This window comes from Ictidomys tridecemlineatus, chromosome 6, assembly GCF_052094955.1.
Source record: "Ictidomys tridecemlineatus isolate mIctTri1 chromosome 6, mIctTri1.hap1, whole genome shotgun sequence".
In the NCBI taxonomy this organism is placed as follows: Eukaryota; Metazoa; Chordata; class Mammalia; order Rodentia; family Sciuridae; genus Ictidomys; species Ictidomys tridecemlineatus.
This window is the reverse complement of record NC_135482.1, coordinates 197,233,464-197,257,817: the sequence shown is the minus strand read 5'-3', so window position 1 is coordinate 197,257,817 and position 24,354 is coordinate 197,233,464. Positions and strand designations below refer to the sequence as shown.

The 24,354-nt window shown below is 57.0% G+C and overlaps 1 protein-coding gene and 1 non-coding gene across 2 annotated transcripts; one reads left to right on the top strand and one right to left on the bottom strand.

Moving 5' to 3' along the window:
- Positions 1 to 1,161: 1,161 nt before the first annotated feature.
- Positions 1,162 to 24,323, top strand: Irs2 (insulin receptor substrate 2). The gene is made up of 2 exons (XM_005317130.4): positions 1,162 to 5,676; positions 24,125 to 24,323. Exons 1-2 carry the CDS (start codon positions 1,686 to 1,688, stop codon positions 24,127 to 24,129), a joined length of 3,996 nt encoding a protein of 1,331 aa, XP_005317187.2. The 5' UTR covers positions 1,162 to 1,685; the 3' UTR covers positions 24,130 to 24,323.
- Trnav-cac (transfer RNA valine (anticodon CAC)) lies at positions 18,121 to 18,193 on the bottom strand. The gene has a single exon. It is a non-coding gene; the product is annotated as a tRNA-Val (tRNA).
- Positions 24,324 to 24,354: the final 31 nt, after the last annotated feature.

Here is a 24,354-nt window from a genome sequence, read left to right as displayed (position 1 = left end):
GCCACGTAGATACAAACATTTGTAGCAGTTCAAGGGCATCTTTCGCCAAGCAGCTGCTGCCTGCGCCAGGCTCGCAGGTACCGCGACGCCCTCTCCCCGGCGAGTGCGGGGGCGCCGCCGCAGGGCCCAGCTCGGAGCTGCGGGGTCCTCAGGCCCGCCCTCTCCCGACACTATGGAAACCGCATTTTCCTACGCAGGCACGTCCTCCTCCTTTCTCCTATTACATCCCCAGCAGCCGACTTCCACTTCCCGAGAACCTGACAAGTGAATGGCGCTGATGACGCCCCGGAAAGAGCCCACGACCGGGGGTGCGGGGGAAGGGCGCCCCCGGCGCGTGGGCCCCAGCGACGCGCGGCGGAGTTCCGGGCGCCACGCCCGCGGCAGACCGCCCCCCGCGGGGAGGCGCGGAGCCGCGATCGATCGGGAGCTCGCCGAGACTGGGATGCTCGTAAACAAGCCGGGCCGCGCGCCCGCCAACCCCGCGGGCCGGCACCGGGCACCGCCCAGCGCAGAGCGGCGCGGGCGGGTTCGCGCGCACCCCGAGCTCGGCGCGGGATCGCCCACCGAAACGGGGGCGAGGGCCGCGGAGGGCGGCCAAGCTCATCCCCCTTTATGGCCCAGAGGCCGCGGGAGGCGCGAGCTGGGCCACGAGGGCCAGGAAAGGGGTGCAGCAGCCAGCCCGGCCCCTGCCCCGGCTCTGCCCATGCCCCGCCCCTGTCGGCCGCCGCGGCCCCCGACCTCCGAGGCCCCCGCCTCTGTCTGCAGTTCCCCTCCCCGTACCCCTCCCCGACGGAAGCTCCGAGCCCAATTAATTGAGTCAAAGGCGCGAGGGAAGGGCCCTCCCCGCCGCGGCCCGCCCCCGCCCCTCCTCCGCGCCCCTTTTCCCGCCCTGGGTGGCATCTCCTCCACGGCAACCACAACGAGCCTCTGATTAATGAGGCCCGGCCCGGCCCCGTCCTCCGCGGGAGGGGGAGGGGACGGCGGGAAACGCGGCCCCGGGAGAAAGGGGGGCGGGGCGGGGCGGGGGCGCTCGGCCCGCCCCCCCGAGTCCCACGCCCATTGGTCGTGTGCGCCGTCCGTCTGGGGGCGCGGCACCAATGCGGGGCGGCTGGGCGGGGCGGGCGCGCCGTGTGTGCCTGCGTAACGCCGAGTCACATGTTGTTTTGCTCTTCTTAGTTCAGTCACTCGGTGCGCGATGTGTTACTCACTGTGCGGCGGGGACCGCGACGAGCTCGGGTCGCCGTTGGCAGCAGCAATAGCAGCCCCGGCGGCGGCGCGGACCCCGAGTGCCCGGGCTCACCCCGGCTTCCTGGAGCGCGGCGCGGCGACTGCAAAGGTGCGGCCGCGCGCGCCTTAGGCTCGGCCCCGCGACTCGGGGACCCCGACTCTCGGCCCAGCCAGCGAGTCCCCAGGCGCCGCCCGAGAGCCCAGGAGGCAGCGGCCGCGGGCAGCCGGGCCGGGGGGCGGCCACCGCCCGCACCAGGCATCCTTCGGAGCCTCGGAGGGCGCTGCGCCACCGGAACCTGCGGGCCTCCACGGACCTTCTCCTCTCCTGGGTCGGTGGGACGCGTGTTCCGGCGGGCGGCGGGGCGAACGGGTGGCAGGGAGCCGCCCCCGCCCGCGCCCCTCCGCCCTCATCCAGACCCTCCACGCCGGGCTGGGCTGCGCGGCCTGAAGAGCCGGCGATGGCGAGTCCGCCGCTGCATGGATCCCTCGGGCCGGCGGGCGGCGACGGCCCCAACCTCAACAACAACAACAACAACAACAACCACAGCGTGCGCAAGTGCGGCTACCTGCGCAAGCAGAAGCACGGCCACAAGCGTTTCTTCGTGCTGCGCGGGCCCGGCGCAGCTGGCGACGAGGCGACAGCGACTGCGGGCGGGGGGTCGGCTCCGCGGCTCGAGTACTACGAGAGCGAGAAGAAGTGGCGGAGCAAGGCAGGCGCCCCGAAGCGAGTGATCGCGCTCGACTGCTGCCTGAACATCAACAAGCGCGCGGACGCCAAGCACAAGTTCCTGATCGCCCTCTACACCAAGGACGAGTATTTTGCTGTGGCGGCCGAGAACGAGCAGGAGCAGGAGGGCTGGTACCGCGCGCTCACGGACCTGGTCAGCGAGGGCCGCGCGAGCGCCGGCGACCCGGCCCCCTCCGCCTCGGCCCCCGCGGCGTCCTGCAGCGCCTCCCTGCCCGGCGCCCTGGGCGGCTCGGCCGGCGCCGCGGCCGATGACAGCTACGGGCTCGTGGCGCCTGCCACGAGCGCCTACCGCGAGGTGTGGCAGGTGAACCTGAAGCCCAAGGGCCTGGGCCAGAGCAAGAACCTGACGGGCGTGTACCGCCTGTGCCTGTCGGCGCGCACCATAGGCTTCGTGAAGCTCAATTGCGAGCAGCCGTCGGTGACGCTGCAGCTCATGAACATCCGCCGCTGCGGCCATTCGGACAGCTTCTTCTTTATAGAGGTTGGCCGCTCGGCCGTCACGGGCCCCGGAGAGCTGTGGATGCAGGCCGACGACTCCGTGGTGGCGCAGAATATCCACGAGACCATTCTGGAGGCCATGAAGGCGCTCAAGGAGCTCTTCGAGTTCCGGCCCCGCAGCAAGAGCCAGTCGTCGGGGTCGTCCGCCACGCACCCTATCAGCGTCCCCGGCGCGCGCCGCCACCATCACCTGGTCAACTTACCCCCTAGTCAGACAGGCCTGGTGCGCCGCTCGCGCACCGACAGCCTGGCCGCCACTCCGCCGGCCACCAAGTGTAGCTCTTGCCGGGTTCGCACTGCCAGTGAGGGCGATGGCGGCGCTGCAGCCGGGACTGTGGCGGCGGCCGGCAGGCCTGTGTCAGTAGCCGGGAGCCCCCTGAGCCCTGGGCCCGTGCGCGCGCCCCTGAGCCGCTCGCACACCCTGAGTGGCGGCTGCGGTGGCCGCGGGAGCAAAGTGACACTGGCACCGGCAGGGGGCGCCCTGCAACACAGCCGCTCCATGTCCATGCCCGTGGCGCACTCGCCCCCTGCTGCCACCAGTCCTGGCAGCCTGTCGTCCAGCAGCGGGCACGGCTCAGGCTCCTACCCGCTGCCTCCGGGCCCGCACCCGCACCTGCCTCATCCTTTGCACCACCCCCCAGGTCAGCGGCCCTCCAGCGGCAGTGCCTCTGCCTCAGGCTCTCCCAGTGACCCTGGCTTCATGTCACTGGACGAATACGGCTCTAGCCCTGGTGACCTGAGAGCCTTCTGCAGCCACAGGAGCAACACACCGGAGTCCATCGCAGAGACACCCCCGGCCAGGGATGGCAGCGGGGGCGAGTTGTATGGGTACATGACTATGGACAGGCCTCTGAGCCACTGTGGCCGGCCATATCGCAGAGTCTCAGGTGATGGGGTCCAGGACTTGGACAGAGGACTGAGAAAGAGGACTTATTCCTTGACCACACCTGCTCGGCAGCGGCCAGTGCCCCAGCCCTCCTCTGCCTCTCTGGATGAGTACACCCTGATGCGGGCCACCTTCTCTGGAAGCTCAGGCCGCCTCTGCCCATCTTTCCCTACATCCTCTCCCAAAATGGCTTACCACCCCTATCCAGAGGACTATGGGGACATAGAGATTGGATCCCATAGGAGTTCCAGCAGCAATCTGGGGGCTGATGATGGCTACATGCCCATGACCCCTGGTGCGGCTCTCATGGGCAGTGGCAGTGGCAGCTGCAAGAGCGATGACTACATGCCCATGAGCCCCACCAGTGTGTCTGCCCCAAAGCAAATCCTGCAGCCAAGAGCTGCGCCTGCAGCAGACTTGCCCCCCACCGGAGCAGCAGCAGCGCCTCAGCCCGCCCCTGTGGCCAACAGGACCTTCCCAGTGAGCGGGAGCGGCTACAAGGCCAGCTCCCCAGCGGAAAGCTCACCCGAGGATAGCGGGTACATGCGCATGTGGTGTGGCTCCAAGCTGTCCATGGAGAATGCCGACCCAAAGCTGCTTCCCAACGGGGACTACCTCAACATGTCCCCCAGCGAAGCGGGCACCGCGGGCACGCCTCCCGATTTCTTCTCAGCAGCCTTGCATGGCAGTGGGGAGGTGCTCAAAGGGGTCCCTGGCTACTGCTACAGTTCCTTGCCCCGCTCCTACAAGGCCCCTTATGCCTGCAGCGGGGACAGTGACCAGTATGTGCTCATGAGCTCCCCTGTGGGACGGATCCTGGAAGAGGAGAGGCAGGAGCCCCAGGCCACCCCAGTAACCTCCCAGTCGGCCAGCACCTTTGGGGTTGGCGGGAGTGGCCACCCCCAGCCTCCCCATCCAGCAGTGCCTTCACCCATGAGGCCAAGTGGCAGCAATTTCCTGAGCCAGCGCTGCCGGGCGGTGCGGCCCACACGCCTGTCCCTGGAGGGGCTGCAAACCCTGCCCAGTATGCACGAGTACCCCGTGCCGCCAGAGCCCAAGAGCCCTGGAGAATACATCAACATTGACTTTGGCGAGGCGGGTGCCCGCCTCTCACCACCTGCGCCTCCACTGCTGGCATCCGCAGCCTCCTCCTCCTCGCTGCTGTCCGCCAGTAGCCCAGCTTCGTCCCTGGGCTCGGGCACCCCGGGCACCAGCAGCGACAGCCGGCAGCGCTCCCCGCTGTCCGATTACATGAACCTGGACTTCAGCTCTCCCAAGTCCCCCAAGCCGGGCACCCGCAGCGCGGACCCAGTGGGCTCCCTGGATGCCCTGCTCTCGCCTGAGGCTGCTTCCCCATACCCACCACTGCCTCCACGTCCTTCTGCCTCGCCCACCTCTCTGCAGCAGCAGCCCCCTGCACAGCCTCCTCCAGGGGAGCCCTACCATCTGCCTCCAGCATTGGGCACTGCCACCTCCCAGGGCCCCAGTGCTGTCTCCTCTACATCCTCTGAGACTGGGGACAATGGTGACTACACCGAGATGGCCTTTGGTGTGGCTGCCACCCCGCCTCAACCCATCGTGGCCCACCCAAAACCGGAAGGTGCCCGAGTGACCAGCCCCACCTCGGGCTTGAAGAGGCTGAGTCTCATGGACCAGCTGTCAGGGGTGGAGGCCTTCCTGCAGGCCAGTCAGCCCCCCGACCCTCACCGAGGCGCCAAGGTCATCCGCGCAGACCCACAGGGGGGCCGCCGCCGCCACAGCTCCGAGACCTTCTCCTCAACCACCACGGTCACCCCAGTGTCGCCGTCCTTTGCCCATAACCCCAAGCGCCACAGCTCAGCCTCTGTGGAAAACGTCTCTCTCAGGAAAAGTGGCGAGGGCAGTGGTGGGGGCGTCCTCGGAGCAGGTGAGGAGCCACCCACGTCCCCAGGACAGTCACAGCCATCACTCCCTGTGCCTCCGACCCCGCAGGTGCGGCCGTGGGCCCCGGGCCAGCCTGGGGGCTTGGTGGGCTGTCCTGGGGCCAGTGGTTCTCCTATGCGAAGAGAGACCTCGGCCGGTTTCCAGAATGGCCTCAACTACATCGCCATTGACGTGAGAGATGATCCAGGGCTGTCCCCCCAGATGCAGCATCCGCAGCCAGGAGACAAGAGCTGGGGCCGGACCCGTAGCCTCGGGGGTCTCCTCAGTGCCGTGGGGGGCAGTGGCACCAGCGGGGTGTGTGGGGGCCCGGGCCCTGGTGCCCTGCCTTCGGCCAACACCTACGCCAGCATCGACTTCTTGTCCCGTCACTTGAAGGAGGCCACCATCGTGAAAGGTGAGGCCCTTGAACCTTGACCTGGGGTGGAGGGCGGAGCAGGGGTGCATCTCTGGGCTCTGCTCTTCTTCCCTGTGGGCCCCTTGATCTGAATGCCAGCTGCTGGCTCGGACTCCTGGCTCTTGGCTGCCTGTGGCCCTCCTTCTCCAAAGAGCTTGTCAAGTTCTGTCAACCTTGGGGATGAGGTGACGCCTTCCTGTGGGAGGGAGACTAGCCTCAGGCCGTCCCATTTCCTGTGCCCTGGCCTTCTCTTGGCGTGAGGATGTACTCCACTTCTCAGTCCAGCAGTGCCCACATCTAAATCTAGTGGGGGCTTCTGGGCGGGGTCTGATGGCACCGCCTTCCATCCTGTGCCTGTAGCTGGGCCCCAGCGGAATCTCACTGAGGCAGAGGTGTCTTTACAAAGTGGGCATCGGGTGGGGTGGCTGCCAGAGGGAACGGTTGCACCATCTCGAGCTCATACCTACTCTCAGAGCTCGAGGCCTGTGGCTCCAGAGGGGTGAAATGGCAGCCCGGCTCTCACCTGAGCTCACCGTCACCAGGAGAGTTTGCTGCACCCCGCGGCTTGGCAGGGAAACCCGGGTGTCTGTCTCTGATGAGTCCCCACCCTGCTGCACTGCAGCTGCACTAGGCTCCCTGGGAGGTTTGTGCCACTCAGACCAGGAAGGGAAAGCAGGACTGGGTGGAGTCCAGGGACCCGCGGTACCCTGGTGATGCCAGTGTGCAGCCAGGATGCCCAGGCAGCGGTGGACGGAACAAGTGAAGGCAGGAGCAGCTTTTCAAGAACAACTGGATGAGAGGGTGCCATTCCCTTCCTTGTGGTCCTAGAAGCTGACCTTCCCAGACTGTGGATGGCCAGTGAGGAGGAGTCAGCGGGGCTGGGATGTTCAATTCGTGTTTCAAATTTGTAGCGTTTTTTTCTGTGGGGTGGCTGTAGGATAGACTCTAGGAACCACCAGACACATACTTTGTAGCCTCTCCTGTGATTGGGAGGCTGGTAGATGCTGGCCTAAGGTCCATACTCTGCAAGGGCTCTGAAGGGCTGTGGAGGTGGCCTGGGATTCCATATGCCTTTTGTTCTTAAGTAAACAGACCACTTTAATGCTGTCTGAATCCAGTCTGTGTTTATGGTATGCTTGGGACTGTTGGTTCATGCAATTTAAAGTTATAGCTGTAGGGTGAATACCCTGTTATTCTAGTGCAGTAGAGGAAAGGCTATTTCCTTTTTTATTAAAACTGTACGATAGAAGATGAAAAGTCATGGCGAATTGTCAGGAGTGTGGTGCTTCAGCATCTAATTAAATCACTTGGAAGCTGTCAGAATGCATCTCATAAATGGAGACTCTCAGCTGAAGGTCACTTTGCTGGAGTCACACGTTAAACGCTACAAAATTGCCAGTGTGACGGGGTTGAAGGCTTAGTTGCCTTCCAAGACATGGACCGTGTAAACACGGCAGCGGCGTGAGTGTAATTGAGTGGGGGAAATGTGCGCGCGCAGGTTTACTTGGTATGCCCACTTGGGTGTGTGCCAACGTGAGCATGAAAGAGCTACCTTGCGCCCAAGTCTGATCCTATCAGAAAACAGCCTGAGAACTGAGCGGCTTTCCTGCTCTTGGTGGAGGATGGGATTGAGGGGCCCTGGAACAGGTCCTCCACTCCGGCAGCGGGAGGCCGGGGCTGTGGGCAGGGCCTGCAGGCCTGAGAGGACTCAAGGCCTTTCTGATAGTGTCGGTACATTCAGATGCAGGGTTCATGGGAGATAGTGCCCCTCGCAGACTATAGAGATGTGAGTTTAATATTTAGAGTCCTGATGTGGCTGGTCTTAAGGTTTCCCAGCAGTATAAAATTCCTTTCAGCTTATAGGATTCACGATCTGAAATCCAAACAAGCAGTTTGTGTGTTCCAGGGTTGCTGAGCAGAGAGAGGAGGTCGGTTTGATTTCTGTTTTTCCAAAGTCTGTGGGTATCATGGTATTCTGGCAGACCACCTTCTGAGAAGGAAAGGGGCTATTTTAAAGAAAAACAGGTAAGTGTAGTTTGTCCGTTGTACCCAAACCACATGTTGAAAAAAGACTTGTGTGCCAAATCAGGCTTCTGGATCCAGAGCACAGCAGAGCGGGAGGGGCCAGTGAGCCATCTTGGTCAGGTGGCTCCTTCCCTAGGTCTGAGCCAGAAAGGCAGCTCCAGGACCTCGTCCACTCACCCACTCTACGGCCGCACCCGCTGGCGGGGGTGGTGCTCTAGATTAGAAGTTCAGGGAGGTCAGTGCCCTGTGAGACGTGGTGTATAGAAGCCAGGCTTGCAGACAGTTTCTCTGAGGAGGGGTAGGAAAGGCACTTCCTGGCTGCGGGCTGCTCTTCCCTGGCTCTTGGAAGCAGCTGTGTGGACATGCCCAGCACTCAGGTGAAGACCTCCGAAGTTACTTGAGGCCGGATTAATGGGGGGTTCCTTGGACACTGCTGCAGTATTTGCACAAGTGGCAACAGACTTCAAGTTCTAATAACGTTGATAGTTGTTTACAGCGGGACTGGAAATCCGGGAGGAGTTTCAGCACAAGAGCCGATTCAGAAGCTAATGCATCTTAAGTGTAGATATGTTCGTGGTCCAGGGCGAACCTCTCAGGCTTCTTATTTAGTGGCCAGGGAATGTTGCTTCTGTGTTTTGTATGTGAGTATGTATAGAAAAATCCAACCAATCTGTTAGTTTTGTTGTTTGGGAACTGAAAACATACCATTTAATTTACTGTTCTTTAGAAATGCTTTTAAAAATTAACTTTATGTATTTTTGCATTAGTTTTCCTCCCTGGAGGGATACTTATTCTAAAATTGGCTTCTGCGCATGTATAAAACAGATAAGAGTTACCACGGGAAGCATCTGTATTTAAATTGTTTGGTGAAAGGGACTATCCATTCATTTCTTAGAACAAAAAGAAACAGAAAAATCACGATTTATGTCTGAAAGTAATTGCCTTGGAAGTCTGGAGGTCAACAATTAGCCTGTTTTGGGAAGCTGGTGGGACTCCTTGCCACCCCAGGCCCGGGTCCCCGCTGGGTGAGGGCTGGTAAGGTACTGCGCAGGCTGGGCTCCACTTGTAGGAAGAGGGAGTGAGGTGCTAATGAAAACACACACAGGCTTTCGTGAATGAAAGTCACATGACCTGTTCCATTTCCTTTATTGAAAGAGAAACCTTTATAAAAATAGTGCTTCACAGAAGGAAGCACCGTGCGTGGAATCAGGAAGCCAGGTTTCTGGTTGCTGCTTGTCGTGAGTCACTGTGTGACTCTGGGCAGCCACCTAATCCCTGCTTCTCACTTTCTGTCTGTGAAATGGGTGGTTCTCCCCCTTTCCTTGCTGTGCCCCAGGGCTGCTCCGACAGAAATGAGACTCGAAACAGCAATGTGTTTTCAGCACTTTGGAAGGAAAGTGGTAATAAATCCAGGAATTCTGATGGTAGTTGGAACTTTGAAACCGTGGGTGTATGCAGGAAAGACACTTTGGTAAATGGGTACCCTGAGTTCAAACAACACGCCCCCAGGCCTGCAGATGCAGGCAGGATGGCTGGAGCACTGCTTGCCTTCTGCTTGGTTGGTCCCCCTCTTCGTTTAGGATTCTTCAAGGGCTGGGGTGTAGCTCAGTGGTACAGCAAGGGCTTTGCAGGCAGGGCTGGCGCTCCATCCCAAGCAGCAAACAAACAGGCAGAAAGATTTGTTCTATAGAAAAGTGCCCAAAGTTGAAGAGTCCTGTTTTAAATGAAAGGGTACAATAATGGTTAAGGAAATGGCATCCGATTGCTGGCCTGTGTGAACAGACCTTTGAATGCCCTTTGGGGATTTGTTCATATATTAAGAAATATTGACAACATGAGGATATATAAAAGAGATACCTTTTTTTAAAAAAAAAATTAGCTGTGAGTACAGGCGACACAAGGACACAAGAAGCCCTAAGCGTTCAGCTGTTAGTTATTGTTGGGTCCAAGAGCTCGCTCAGTTGGTTTAATCCTGGTGGTCACTCTCACAGCTGTACTTTGTAGCGGTCTGGTTGTCTGTTAGAGTAAGAAAATGTTTGAGTCTTTTGTGTACCCCCCTGCCCGCCCCCTCCAGAAGGAGTTTTACCAGCTTATTTTCTTTAGCAGTGTCCGTATTAAAATGAAGGTCTTTTTCTGAAGAGAACTTGCCAAAGTTCTAGGGCCAGTGTGGGCATAATGGGTTTTCTGTTTAGATTCCCACTAATGCACTTTCTTTAGAAGTCCAGTTCCAGGAGCTAGGTAACTTTTGGTATCAGATTTGGCAAGTGGAAAGGTTTTCTGTTTTGTTTTGTTTGGGGGATAGCACAGAATCAAGTGTTCCCGTTTCACCTTAGAAACTTAAGGGAAAGTGTAACTTTACCCTTTTATCTGCGTTGCCAAGTAGAGTGGTGAAAACCGACCAGGGACGCAGGTCCAGGCCCGGTCCGAGCCTTTCCTCCCTCAGGGGCCTGTGGTGGCAGACTCTCTGCCATGGCTCCATGTGGATGGGAGCAAAACATAGGTTTCTATACAAGGTGGGCAGCACCTCTAATGTTGGCGCGTCAGTAAACAAAACAAAGTTTTCTGACTCTCCAAAGTTGTCTTTTAGAACATGTTGTTTATCAGGTCATGGGTTTTGAGAACCATGTTATGCTCATCTAGACAGGATACTCTGTTAATTTTATTTCATTTGAACGTGATCTTCAAGACTGAGGTTCGTGGAACCAGTTAGATAGATAAATTATTGGCAGGCTTCCATGGTCTATTTTTGGGGGGCTGGGGTGACTGGTGAAGCCCTCATTCAAGGCAGAGGAAGTGCTGGGGCTGAGATTGCTACTGAGTAGCCAGAGTCTTTCAAGATTCCCATACTGAAATCCTATGCATAGGAGAAAGTTTGAATAGAGAGAACTGGGGAGTATCTAGTTTGCTCCCTCCATGCAAATAATGCTGACAGAGAATTGGGTTAAAACTCACAGACTGCATGCTTGCAAATGGTAAAACGGTCAATTTAGCAGCTCTGATTTCTTTTTTGTTGGACTAAGAAAATATTAAGTTTGCATAAAATCATGTTTACTTGTCCAAAATGAATGGGTAAATGTGTCTTTAAGCTTTCTTCTGTTTTCTTATGCCATATGTATGTGCTGTTTATTCACACGAACAATATTTATAAAATATTCTTGCTTATTGCGCTTTTACTAAAATTTGGAGTATTTGGCCAAATTCTCAGATCCACAGCATACTTTAAAATTAACAGTCCCATGCATTGTGCCATACTGGCTTTTTAATATTTAAAGAGTATCAGTGTTTATTCTCCAGAAATAAATATTTGGGGCAGTACATGAGAGTGTGTGTGCACACACGCAGTTTCATAATATCGAATCTTGGTGTGAGAAGCATGAGTTTTTTTCTCATAATTGAAACTCAAATACTGATGATCTTTTTTCGGATCATGTTAAATTTTATATGGGAATGTAAGCATGATCATGGACCTACTATTACTTTAGTTTTCATATGGAATCCATACAAACACTTGAGTGAATTATTATGGTGTAGTATCAAGTTTTTTTTTTCAAGGCATAAAAGTAGATATGATGATAAAGTGTGACCTGTGATTTTGGTAACTTAAAATCGTGTGTTTAGGTGAAGAAGGACCCTGTGCTTGCACACGACAATAGTGTTCATGAACGAGATGAGTTCCTTCCTCTGCCTTCTGTGGGCTTCAAGCCCTCTTTTGCCTGCAAAGTGTAAATAGAGCTAACAGTCTCAAAATGTGGCAGACAGATAATGATTCTCAAAGAATGCCATTGAAGTTGGCTGTGATGAGACTGAACCACTGTCCTGATAAGTATTGGAAGATAATTAATTGCAGGGGGGCAAAAGGAAATTTTGCACCGATTTGGGTGAAATCGGACAGGTATTTTTTCACTCTCATAATGCACCTTCATGCAGGGCTCCAGAGACCTTATGACAGGCAGCGAGGCAGCTCTGCCCGCCCCCTGCAGCTCAGAGAGGCCAAGCAGGCTGCCCAGGGTCACTGCAGGGAGGAGTGGCTGGGTCAGCCTCCTGCTGCCCTCCCCTCCCAGGCTCTGTGCCCTGGAGAGGGCAGCTGTGAGGCCAGCATCCTGACTTGCCAGTTGCCCGCTTTCCTTCTCACTGGGGACAGTGGAGGAAGAAGGCTGGTAGGAAGCCCTCTATTTTCTCTAGACCAGTTTTACACCTGCCATTGAAGAGCTTAGGTTTTTGCCCGTGACGCTGAGAGCTGACAGTCCACTCGTTGGTGGGTCCCAGTTCCCGGATCCAGCCTTCCTGGCCCTTGCTTGGATTCTAGGGGAAACTCCTGTCCTGCGGCTGTTTTGAGATAAGTCTTAGTGAAGCGAGTTGGCTGTTGTATTTGGAAAAACACCGTCCTCCCAGAAATCAACACTTTTAGCTCCGTGCGCTGGCATCAGGGAGAATCCAAGGGCAGTGTGAGGGTGACCAGTTAGGAGCCACTGACATAATGTCACTTATTTTAAGGTTGTGAAAACAGGGGCCCTGCGAGGTGCCGATTCAAGGTGGTGGATTTAATTAGCGTAGGGTTGTTTGTAAACAGCGGAAGAAGGAGTGGGCGAGGGAAGGGAAGGGTGGCGGGCCTCCTTGGTTCCCTGGGTGCTGAGTGACTTGCCTGCTCCCGTGGGACCAACTTAGGATGTGAGGAGGTGACACCGGCTGTCGAAGTGCTTCGCGCAGAGACAGAAAGGGCAGGGCAGCTAGGAAGGGTGGTCGGGGCCTGAGGGAGGGCCACCGGGCGGGCTGGGTTGTCTTATTTTTTTTTAATTCTAAGGAAAGAAATCATCTAATAGGACTTTTAGATGAAAAGGAATGGTTTTCCTACAAACTCAATTTGACGAAGCTGCTATTTCTCTAGTGATGGGACTGCAGTGCTCTTTTCAAAAAAGGTCTTAAGCCGACGCCCACCCACACATTCACAGGCTCAGCGCCCTGCCCCAGTCGCTGTCGGTCCCTTGGCCTCCTAGCAGATGGCAGCCCAGGGCCATGCGCCCTCCACCACTGTGAGCCACCCAGCGAGACCGCCCAGAGGAAGCCCCTCGGGTGGGAGGCTGCCCCAGTTCCAACAAAACCGGGGTGACAGGGTGAGGGAGCCTCTGTCCAGGGCAGGAGGACAAGTTCAGAGTCCCCTGTCTGTGGTGATGGTTTGTTGACACTTGCCAAGTTGCTTTTAAGAAGGAAGGGAAGAGAGGTTCTGCTGTCCTGTGGAGGAGTCTTCCTTCCCCCGCGGGCTCAGGGGTCTTTCCTGATCAAGGTGCGACTCCTCCACTGAGCTTCCGTGTGCCCACGAGGACCTGGGGACTGAGCACTCTCTTGGGTTGCCCAGGTGTGAGGCCACTAAGGCAGGCACTGGCTGGTCCCCAGGTATGTGGGAGCCACCAGTGGACCCCACCCCTGGGCTAAGCCCCCCTGCCACAGCCCCCACCCCCAGCAGTTCTGTGACTTCACAAGTCCCTAAGCATGGATAACGGGGAAGTTGGGGAGCAGGGAGACGAGTCTTGGAAATAGGCCAAGATGTCCTTACTAAATTTAAAAACTATGCAGATAGTACTTGGAAACTCTGAGCAATAAGCAGGATTAACCACGGCATGGATTAGAGGGTTGAGCAGCTTGCTTTTGTGTGAAGAGGTCAGAAATGGAGGTACTAGGACCCTGGTGTCCTGCGGACACTGCCAAGTTCCTGAGCTTTCCAGACAATAGACAGAAATTCCTGCAAGAGGAGAGCCCTGAGCATGTTTTTGAGTTGCTTCCGTTCTTTTCTGACATGATAGAAGGCTTTCAGCTTTTACTGTCCTTCCTCATCAGAGTGACCTAAAATAACATGCCTGCACCTTCCAGCTGAGACGCCCAGCGAGGTTGGGGAACTCTGGGAGGAACCTAGCCCCACTGTCTGGGGACAGCCAGCCGTATTCAGCTCAGGTCAGAGAGCGCCTGAGCCAATGCCTTCTTTGCAAAACTGCAGAATCTTTCTTTTAGAGTATTGGGAGACCAGGAGTTTACACTTACTTTAACAACAGTCAGTTCCAGAAAACTAATTTAGCTGGTTAAAAAAAAAAAAAAAAGTTAAAGTTCTAGTAGTGAACGGAGACGGAGTACCAGATACGGAAGTCGCACAGGCTTTACGACACACATGCTACTGCATGGGCAAACACTCCTGGCCTTATTTTTGACAGGCGTTTGAAAGTGAGAACTTCCTTTGGAAGGCGGGGCAGCTTCTGCGTGTGCTGGCATCCTGGCCTGTGGGGTCATCTTGGAACCTTCCAGATGCCATGGAGCTCACTGGCCCTGTTCAGTCTTCCTTCAGGCAGTTATTTCCAGTTTAATCAAGCTAAGGTGAAAGTCCTCAGTGGACTGTCTTCCTCCAAAACCTAGGAACAGACCAAGTTGAGGTGTGTTCAGGACAGGACGTGGTGTAGGTGGTACAAAAGCTTTGGAGTATACGGCAGGAAAGGAGCATGGCAGGAAGGTGGCTTCTGAGCCTAGTGACCCAGAGGTGGCAAAGAGCAAGCCCAGTGATTCCCTGGGAGAAGGCACACAGGTGAACGGGGGCAGCAATGCAAAGGCCCTGGGGCAGGATATTGCCTGGTGTGTCCCAGGGTCAGAGCTCCTGGCCACAACTCGGGAGAGAAGAGTAGGTGAGAGTGAGAACGTCAAGGAAGAGCACTATGCTGGTGGCTGGCCCTCCCTAGACTGACCTTCTGGTGGCCTTGGGTCACCTTTGTACTCAGTGAGCTATATGTGCATATCTGAGTTTCTTTATCAGAAACTTGTAATATTTGGAAAGACTTAAAAGTCTTCTAGTGGCACAGAGACCCTGAAATGTCACTGAGGTCAGGGGCACCAGTGGGAAACTTTTGTAACCTAAACAACAGAATAAAGGCACAAGTGTTGAACGGTGGTGCCTTGTCATAGAAGCCTGCATTCGCACAGCACAGCGCCTCACAGCGCCTTGTGGTCCGCAGAGCATTGGAAAGCCCCTGGAGGGTTCTCAGCAGGGCGCCCACCTTGGGGGTCGCAGGGCTCCCGTGTGGCAGGGTCCTCTCTGGCTGCGGAGCCTGTGCTGGCCGGCCCTGGCTGATGCTATGCACCTGCTAGAGAAGATGGCGCTTCGCTAGAATGAGAAGTGCTCTCCCTGTGCCCGTGCACAGGCCGCCTGCCTGCTCCTCACGCCCTGGAGGCTGGGCACCAGGCACCTGCTGCTGTACCCAGAGCCGCCTCTGCACAGGCTCATGAAAAAGATACTTGAGTGCTTCATCTAATCCAGAAGCTCAAATGATAGAAAGCAGGACGTTGATGGATGACTTACAACTCCGTGTTCCACGGAGACTCGGACTCAGCAGGAACGTGCCTGTGGAGTCAGCTCAGAGCCAAGGTGTGAGTGGCTCAGAGCGCCACGATGCCCTTCAGCTGCTGTGTGCAGGACACACACTGAACAAGTGGCCCCGGCCAGCAGAGCGTGGCTGTCACAGCCTGCATACCTTGAGAGCTCACAGTGTTCAGGTCTTCCTTTAGAATTAAGGCTCAATGTGTCAGCTGTTCTGAAATATATTTTTTAAAAAGGTATTACAGGTAAAATGTCCTAGAAAAACATGCATTTGGACGACATGGGAAAGCAGACCTTGGTGGTAGCTCTCCTTGCAGGTGGAGGTCATGCAATGCCTCTCACTCTCCAAGGAAAGTGGAGGCAGGGGCAGTGGTTTGGGGTGACTTGGTAGAGACTGGGCGGCCGCCCTGGAGCATCCCGCGGGGTGGGGCGGACCCCCGGGGTGGAGTGTCCCCCAGTGCCCTCCCCCGGGGGCGGGGATTGCTGAGGTGAGCGGAGTGTGCCGGCCCCTGTCTGTCACTCTGAGAGCTGTTTGCGAGGTCCCTCTCCTTAGGTCTGTCCTCATCTGCCTTAAAGGACTGCTGCCAGCCCCACCTGGAGAAACCCGTGTGCGGCCGTGGGGACACCGCCCACAGTTGACCGTGCTCAGTGAGAGATGGTCTCTGCCGTTACTGGGAGGCTCCTCTTTCCAAGCCTGAGCCTGGCTCGCCTCGCGTGGTCCGTCTTGTTCTCTTGCGATGCTTTTTTCCTGCTGAAGAGGGCTGGGCCGGAGGCAGGACTGCCATCGGTCACGTCTGCCTGTGTCCCCGTTGTCCCAGCGTGCCGTCTGAACAGGAGCCAGGCTGCACAGTCCCCAGCCACCTACCAGCTTGCCTGCTCATCCAGTGCCCCCAGGAGCCTTTGGAAAACACAGGGCCAGCTGCCAGCTGTCTGAGCAGGCTCCTGGGTCCCCGGTGTGGAAGGTGCTCCCAGCCCAGCATCTGAAAATGTCTGTCAGGCCCAGACCGAAAAAGCCGTCCTTCATGGGCGCTCCCCCTGGGCTGCAGGTCTTGGGTTGTCCTAGAGACGGGAGGCATTTGGCTCCAGGGTGTGTGCGGTGGCCTGGGGGGGGGGGGCCTGGGCACTCCCTGTTGGAGGCCACCGGCTGGTGAAGTGGCAGGAGAGCCAGCCTGGCGGAGTGGGACGTCCACAGATGGGGCTGGGGACATGGGGAAGAGGAAGGGCAGGCGCTGGTGTCCCCGTGCCCTACCCCGGGGAGTCCTGGCCGTCACCTGCTCTGTCTCGTCTTTTTGATGAATGGATTTGTATCATGGCAGGTTAACACTTTCTTCCCTCGTTACTGAAATTTCGATGACCAGTGCTTCCTTTGGACGTGACCGTCACCTGTGGAGGGGATTTAGGCATCTGCTGGTGTTTTGGTCACTTTTGTATAAGCCAGAGTGACGGGGAGAGCCGCCCGAGCAGAGCCCAGCCTGTTGGTGGGGCCTGAGTCGGTGCAGCACGTGTTACAGGAGGGAGCTGTGGTCCCTGGGACAGCTGCCCTCACAGTGGACACGTACAGCCCCTTCCTGGGGTTCGGTCCTGTCCTGATATGCGGGCAGCCGAGCGGCTTTGCTCACCCAGCACTGGGTTCTCCAGTTGGTTCGCCTGCCCAGCGGCCTGTTTGCTGCGAGAGGTCGTGGTGTTGGCGGTGTCGTTCATGGAGATGCCTTTCAGGGAGGACAGGGCTGGGAGGGCAGGTGTGGGAGGCCCAGCCAGGGGGTCTCTGTGGCTCAGAACTCAGCAGGCACCACACGCATGCTCCATTGAAGGTGCACGGGGAAGGGCACAGATCCGGCCACAGCGAGTCGTGCCGTGGCGGGTGCTTCCTCGGGTTGAAGGAGCTGCGTGCCCGGGCCTTGTTCACAGCCACAGTGGACTGCAGACATCAGGTCTCATGCTGTGGTTTCCCGGGACCCCACGGGGGTTAGAGGAGAGAGAAGGGCCCCATTTCACGTGAGGCAGAGACCCAGAGCCAGGAGGCATGAGGTGGCCGGCGAGGTCAACTTCTGGCATGGACGCTGGTCCCTCCAGAGCCCCCAAGGAGCAGGGGCCTGTGTTGCCCTGGCTGACTGGAGGCACTTCCACAAGCTGGGCTTGGAGCAGGGCTCGCACGAGGTCCAGGCAGGGTCTGGCCTGGCTGTCCTGTAGCCTTAGGGCCGCGGGTGAGGGCTTTCAGCAGGCGCTGCTCTCCCAGAGGCGCTGAGCTGCAGATGTGAGGAGTGCGAGGCGTCTTCAGGTCCCTGGAGGAAGGAAAGGTTCAGCTGAAGTGGTACATAACACAGGCCGTTTGGGTGTGGGTGTATTCTGAAGAAATTATACCCACTTCCTTAATTTGACAGGCAAACATAAAATACAGGTTTATAACTTCAGATGTAAATGTTTTCACAGTATACATGAAATCCATATTTTTTACATCAGTATCAGTCATGTGTACAAAAATGGGTTGAATGTTAAATCTGAGAAAAGAGTCGCGTTGTCACAGTGTGTTTGCAGTTTTAATGAAGGTTATATCTCCTGTCCCAGAGGTCCTTATTAGGGCAGAAGATCAGGGCTTATGTCCACCTTTTCAAATGGCCGGATTTGGCCCGTTTTTGAATGGCAGACCTGGGGGGTGTACCTGAGCATCCTGGGGTGAGGTGCCTTTAGTAAGGATCAGAGCAGACGGTCCCTGTGAGGAACTCCATCCCCAGGGGTCTGGCTTCCCACATGATTGTGGACTTGCCTCCTCACCCTTGGCCAAGACGGGAGCCGGTGGTTGTTGGTAGCCCGCATGGTGAGCCCTGTCCTGTGTGCCTCAGGCTCGGCAGACTCCTGCCCTGAGGGTCGGTTATGGGCGTTTTGGGTTTCCTTGCCCAACAGTCTCCGTCACAGCTGCTTAACGTGCTTAAGGTGGGAGTAGCTATGAGACGGGTAATGGGCAGGTCTGGCGCACCTATTGATCTCTGCCTGAGAGTGCGTCTTCTCTCTCTTCTCTCTCTCTCTCTCTCTCTCTCTCTCTCTCTCTCTCTCTCTCTCTCTCTCATTTTTGGTGGTGCTGGGGATTGAACCCAGGGCCTTGTGCATGTGAGGCAAGCACTCTACCAACTGAGCTAGATCCCCAGTCCCCCTGGAATGTCATTCTCATGTGACGTCGAAAGGTTTCCTTTTATTCTGGGTCCTAGCCAGTCCTAAAGTTTTGTTTTCCTTTGGAAAGCTATATGTCTCTTCTCTGCCTATGAAAAATGGCAAACACCACTTGGGGTTTTAATTTCGGTTGAGTCCAACTTAGGGTGATTAAGGACCAATATGCCTTGTGCTAGATGCTGGGACACCCAGGTGAGAAAGGCGTCGCCAGAACTTGGTCCAGTGGGGAGCAGGTCCCTGGAGCTACACACACGTCATCCGGGGTGACTTATTAAACAGGGTCAAGCGTAGTGTGTTGGTGGATGTCCCTGAGCTAATGAAAGAACAGGGTGTGTGATCTCTCTAGTACCATACATTGGTCTTAAAGTAATAACTTAAGGTCGAGCTACAGAGGTCAAGAATGAGATGGTCATTGCCGTGGGGGGTGGGGAAGACGGGTGGCTGAGGCAGAGAAAGGACACAGGAGCACAGGGAGCTGCCCGAGCCTGCAGGTCCGGCACTCAGCCTGTGGTCATAGTGAGAAGATTGTGTTAAACAAGTAGATTTTAGCTGCTCTTATCACAGAAGGGTAAGTGGGAGATGAGAGGGTTGTTGGTGTACTCCACCACGGTGACCCCTTTACTGCCTGTCTGTGTCCCAGAGCATCATGTCATGGATCTCAGATACGCACGACAACATCTACTTAAGGAAGAAAAAGGTTCATGGTACAATTAGAACTTTCAGCTCTGGTCCCCCAAGGGGTGGTCAGGTCCAGAAGCCAGCCTGTCCTGCCTCCCTGCTGCAGGAGTCCTGCCTGCTGGGAGTCTTGGGAAGAGTTGAGCACTCCTTCAGGGACCCGTGGGGCCCCCTGAAGGCTTCCCTGGTGGCTCTCGAGCCTTTCATCACTCGTGTCCCTCAGCGGGTCGGGAGCCACTGGGTGTCAACGGTGTCTGTGCCAGAGGGTGTGAGACTGTCCCCCACGTGGTGTGGGGTGCTGCCGCTGCAGCTGGGGTGGAAAACTCTTGCCCTGGAAGAACAGCCCACAGAATGCACGGCAGCCACAGCCCAACAGAGAGACGCCCAAGCCTGTGGCTGACGTCGGCCAGGCCGGGCCCTGCAGGCACTTGTTCCTGTGCCTGGAATGGTGGCTATGGGGGGGGGGGGGTTGTGGAGGGGACAGCCGGGAGGCCCTGAGGCTCCGTTTGCTGGGTGGCTAGGTTCACTGGCACAAAGGATCAAGCAGAAGTCAAACTCAGTGCGTGAGAAACCCGGCTGGCTCTCCTGCGGCCGCAGGGCAGGCTCCACCGCTTTGGGGTTCCCTGTCACAGGCGTTCGGAACCAGGAGGTCTGCATCATGGCACAGGTGGGAGCTGTGGAGTCCTGTCGGTCGCAGGCAGGTTGGTGGACAGTGTCCCCACAGCGCAGGAGCTTATTCATCCACATTTTCCTTCTGAGTGATTTGTTTCCCCAATTTAAAAGGAAGTTCAAGTGACCGTTTTTCTCAGAATCCCTGGCTCGTTATCACACACAGCCGTGCTGTTGTCACACACGCTGGTGTGGCTGGCCTGTTCTGCTTTTAGTAAAATAGGGAGATACTGAATTATCAGGCCTGTTTTTTTCTAGGAATTTCTCCTACAACTGAAAACTTTATTTTCCCTCATAATTCTGTATTTAACAGAAAAAGGTGTAAACCGGGGCTGGGTTGGGCCCAAGATAGGTCTGAACGCGCCTGAGGTCTCTCCCTTGGTCGTGTGGCTCGGGGACACAAAATGCAGCTCCAAGAGGTGCCTGGCTTGGTTTGCCAGTCAGCAGGGGAGCAGGGCCCTGGTGGCAGGGGTCGCCTTGACCCAGCAGAGTGGACTGGACTCTGAACACTGAAGAGTGACCTTGAACTCAGACAGGTGCAAACCCAGGTTCTCATGGAAGTCAGGTGGAGGCCGGAGTGAGTCAGGGTGCCCAGAGCGCCATCTCATCTCCTTCGCTGGGACAGTCTGCCTCCTTCCCAGCTGACGCACTCTGCATCCGCTGCTCCCCTGGTTCTTCTCCTGTGATTGGGACCGTGGCCCTGAGCTCCCTGGTGCTGACCCCTGTTTTTCAAGGACACTTCCTACTTGTTTTGCTGGGTCCCCGTGGTGGGCGTGCCCTTCCTCCCGCCCTCCCTCCCTGTCTTGGGGCAGCCAGGCAGACTGGAGGCCTGACCTTTCACCTTTGCCTCCTGACTGCTCTTCTGAGTGGAAGGGAAAGGGTGAAATCATAGCTGGCCCCTGTGACTGCCCCACATAGGAAGGCCATTTGTCACAAAGGACCGCAGAGAAAAGACGGGAACAATAGCTGGGATGCCTGGCGTGTCCTGTGGGGCCACTTTCTGTGCCGCAGGTACTGGTTACTGCTGGGTCTGGTTTCACCCGGTGGCTCCTGAGTGTGTGCTTCTGTGCAGGGCTCAGAGCCGTGCCTGAGGCACGCAGGGGCCTGGGGTGGCAGATTCTAGCCCTGTGACTATGAGTGAGTGTCCTTTTCTTAGTAGGCACTGACTTTAGGAGCAGGATGCTCTGTGACCACATGGGCAGCCCGTGATTTCGACTCTGCTGGTTTTTGTTTTGCTCCTGGGCCAATGAGTTCAAAGAAAGCGCCCCTTCTCAGGGCGCGTGCAGGGCAATGTGGCCAGGCCGGAACCAGTGCTTTGCTTCTAGTGGGGCTAGCAGACATAAATAAATAAACTTGTGCTGGGATCTCATCCTTAGGAAGCATAAATATTTAAAGACCAAAGATATCATATGAGTAGTGTTAGAAAATATTTTCTTTTCTCCTATTTTGAATGAACCAGACTAATAACTTACTTTAAAAACAAACAAACAAGAAGGGGAGAGTGCACTTGTGTGCTAGGTTCTGATCCACAGGAGTCTCCCGCCTCCCCGTCTGCCCTCCTCCCTGCCGCAGGGGAATGGCACCAAGGAGTGAGGGTGGTCAGAAGAGGCTGGCACTGGGCTTCCCTGGGGCCTCCCCCAGGCTGGACTCTGGCTGGTGCCTGGGGCTGCAGAGACCTCCTACGCTTGCCGCTCACCTGGGCTCAGTCACACACACCCCGGGGCCTGTGCCCTCCTGGTCACACTGGGTCAAGGTCCTTGCTAGCAAGCACAGGGGACAGGCACACTGTGCTCTTTCGATAATGGAAGGGACAGGGGTGTCTTGGTATGAGTGGAGACGGCCAGCTTCTGCCTCGGTCCTTCTTTCTGTGATCATGGGAGGCTGGTGGTCAGTTTCCCACAGGACTCCTTTCCCCCGCGACCCTCCTGGCATTCATGTTCTGAGGTCTCCCTGGCAGCTGCGTCCTTCTGCTGTGCCTGGCAGCCGAGCCAGGGTCTCTCTCTCCTCGCTTCCCCTCGCTTTGCCTCTGCCTGGCCTCGACGGCTGGTCTGCTGGCATCTCTGGGGTGCCCTGGGCATGGCAGGCCTCCCACAGAGGGGCCGAGGGGGAGAGCCAGCTGGCCTGAGCGGCGAGGTGCTGAGGTCCACGAGCTAGAGCCTGCCGGTCCCCGGGTGGCCCAGAGGTCTGGGCCGCTCCCCCATAGGAGGTGGCCACAGTAGGAGACAAGTCACATCTACGTGTGTCCGCCCTGGTTCCCCGTGTGAATGTGAGTGGGTGTGAGGGAGCACGCGTCCCGAGCTTGCAGGCCATCTCCAGGCTGAGGGCCGGCCTGCGTCTAGTCTCCCCCCCTGGCTTTCCTGTGTCCTCCCCCAGGGCATCCAGGAGACCTGGCACCAGAGTAGAATTTCAGAAGAAGCTTATTGAAAGGTCATGGCATGAGCGATTGAATGAGGGCCGCCTGCTGCTGCTCAGCACCTGCTTACGTGATGCTCATGCTCAAAGTTGAGGTCTTGAGGACTGTGTCATCTCAAACCATAAAATTACAGGTTCCCTCGATTGTGGCTCATCCAGGTCGAATGACTGGAGTTGGCTTTCAGGAATCCCGCATCCCTAAAAACAGTGAGAACCACAGTGGCCCCGTGAGTCCACCCGTGAGAACAAAAAATAATTTTTCCAGTAATAATTAATTCACCATTTATACGACTGGACCTTTTAAGTTTGCAAAAGTAGAGAATGTCCTTAGGGGTGGTCAAGGTAATGGGCTTAGGGTCAGCATGAGACATTTAGCATATCGTTTAGCTGAAGTGTCAAGGTGAACATGAAACTCGGATCAGAGACTTCCTGTCGTGGATTACAGGGTCTTTCCCTACCTGGGCGTAGGATTCATCCCCTTCAGGGCCTGAGTGACAAAAGGCAAACTCGTTCAGGGTAAAACTCTAGTCCAAGTGGAGTTTAGCAGAGGGGGCTTTGTGGGGAAGGCAGGCAGTGCTCCCCGCAGGCTGTGGGCGGGCGATGGCGGTGTGACACCGAGGGCTGGGGCTCTGTCTTCCCTGGGAGGAAATCTGGGGCTGGCTGGCTGTTAAGCTTCATCTGCGGAACACGGGTCACCTGTTGGTTTTTGAAGGACATAAACTTCATTTAAAACATAAGGAAAGCCACCTGGCCTCAGTGTCACCCCCAGGGCCGTGTGAAGACGGTGTGAGCCCCCTCCCAGGTCCCTGCTTTCCTGGCAGTGGGAGTGAGACCTGGAGTTAGGTGGCGGTCTCCAGGGCCGCCATCAGCAGCAATCTTGCTGGGGGCAGTCCTCGAACTCCAGACGGGGAAGAAGGAGTCAGAGTCACAGCAAAGGGACGTGGGGCGTGGGGCAGATGAGGGCCAGGCTCCCTCAGCCGCAGAGGCCCCTGCAGCTCTGCAGGTCGGGCAGGCTCGGCTCCGAGGGAGAGGTCTGCCTGCCCTGAGACCCAGCAGCCAGAGCTAGCAGGGTTCCCTCAACCTTGCCGCCCTGTCAGTGCACAGTGCGGTTTTGGGTTAAACAGCCAAGAACCTAATTTAAAAAAAAAAAAAAAAAAGGCGGCAGGATGTGAGGTGCCAGGAGCGTCCGAGCTGGTGCCTGTGAGGTGAGCTGTGAGGAGAGGCAGGGGCAGTGCCCCCGCTGCCCAGCCCAGCGGGGAGCAGAGCCCTGCCAGGCAGCAGGGGCAGCAGGCTGGCATCACGCTGGGCACTGACAGGGCGAGGTCCTCCACCAGGAAGAACTTTCTGCAGCTCGTACAGTGACAGTTCACTGAGCTCTCTAGAGGGTTCTCATCGGCTTTTCCCGCTCACAAGAACAGTTAGAGGAGGACAGGAGACCTGGCTCACAGATCCCGGGGTCCAGTCCACAGATGGCTGACCCCCTGCCCAGGGGCTGAGGTGAGGCAGAACCTCATAGCAAGAGGGATGCGAGGAGACCAGCTCAGGACTTGGCAGCAGTAGAGAGAGCTCTGCTGACCAGGCTGGGGTGCAGCTCAGGTGGTAGGGGGCCTGCCTCAGTCCCAGCCCCTGGGACCCACCTCCCCTAGCCACTCCCCACCTGTCTGTGGTCACCCGTTTAATCCATCGGTGGATTGACTCACCTGTTAGGTGATCCCTCTCGTCACTTCCCCTCGGAACCTGCTTCATTGTCTCACATAGGAGCTTCTGGGGACACCTCAGGACTCAGCAGCCCCCAGAGGAAGATAGTTCTTCTGCCCCCCGGATCTGGGGTGGTTCCCAGGTGCCCAGGGGGAAGCAGACTCCGGCCTCTCCATCTCGTGTGGCTCGTTGATGGAGTCACTCACAGAAGTGCACGAGTCTGTCTTAGATTAAAAAGCAAACCTCGCCTCGCAGACGGCCGCTCAATGCCACTCCCAGGACAGTGGGCCAGCTCAGCTGTCCTGCACGTGGAGTGAGGCCACGTATGCTTCTCCACGCGCCTCCTTCCGTCGAACCCACACGGACCATAAGCGCAGGTCGGGGGTCTTTTCGGGAGCCCCAGAGATCACCCCGCTCTTGAGTCTCTCCTGAATTCTCTGCTCTCTCTTTCAGAATGAAGCGCCCTCGGGCTGCACCGCCTGGAGGTCGACAGCGGAGATTTCAGCCTATTTCCCACCGAAGCTGCATGCGACGTCTGTCGGATCTGGGCCATTCCACTCGGAGACCTCTGAACTGGACAGGAACCCACCAGGCCCGAGCGCCTGCCTCTCGCTTGTCCCCGCCAGGGCATGCGTCATTGTGCATTTTGTTTTATTTTATAACTTAAATTAGCCGAAGAAGTT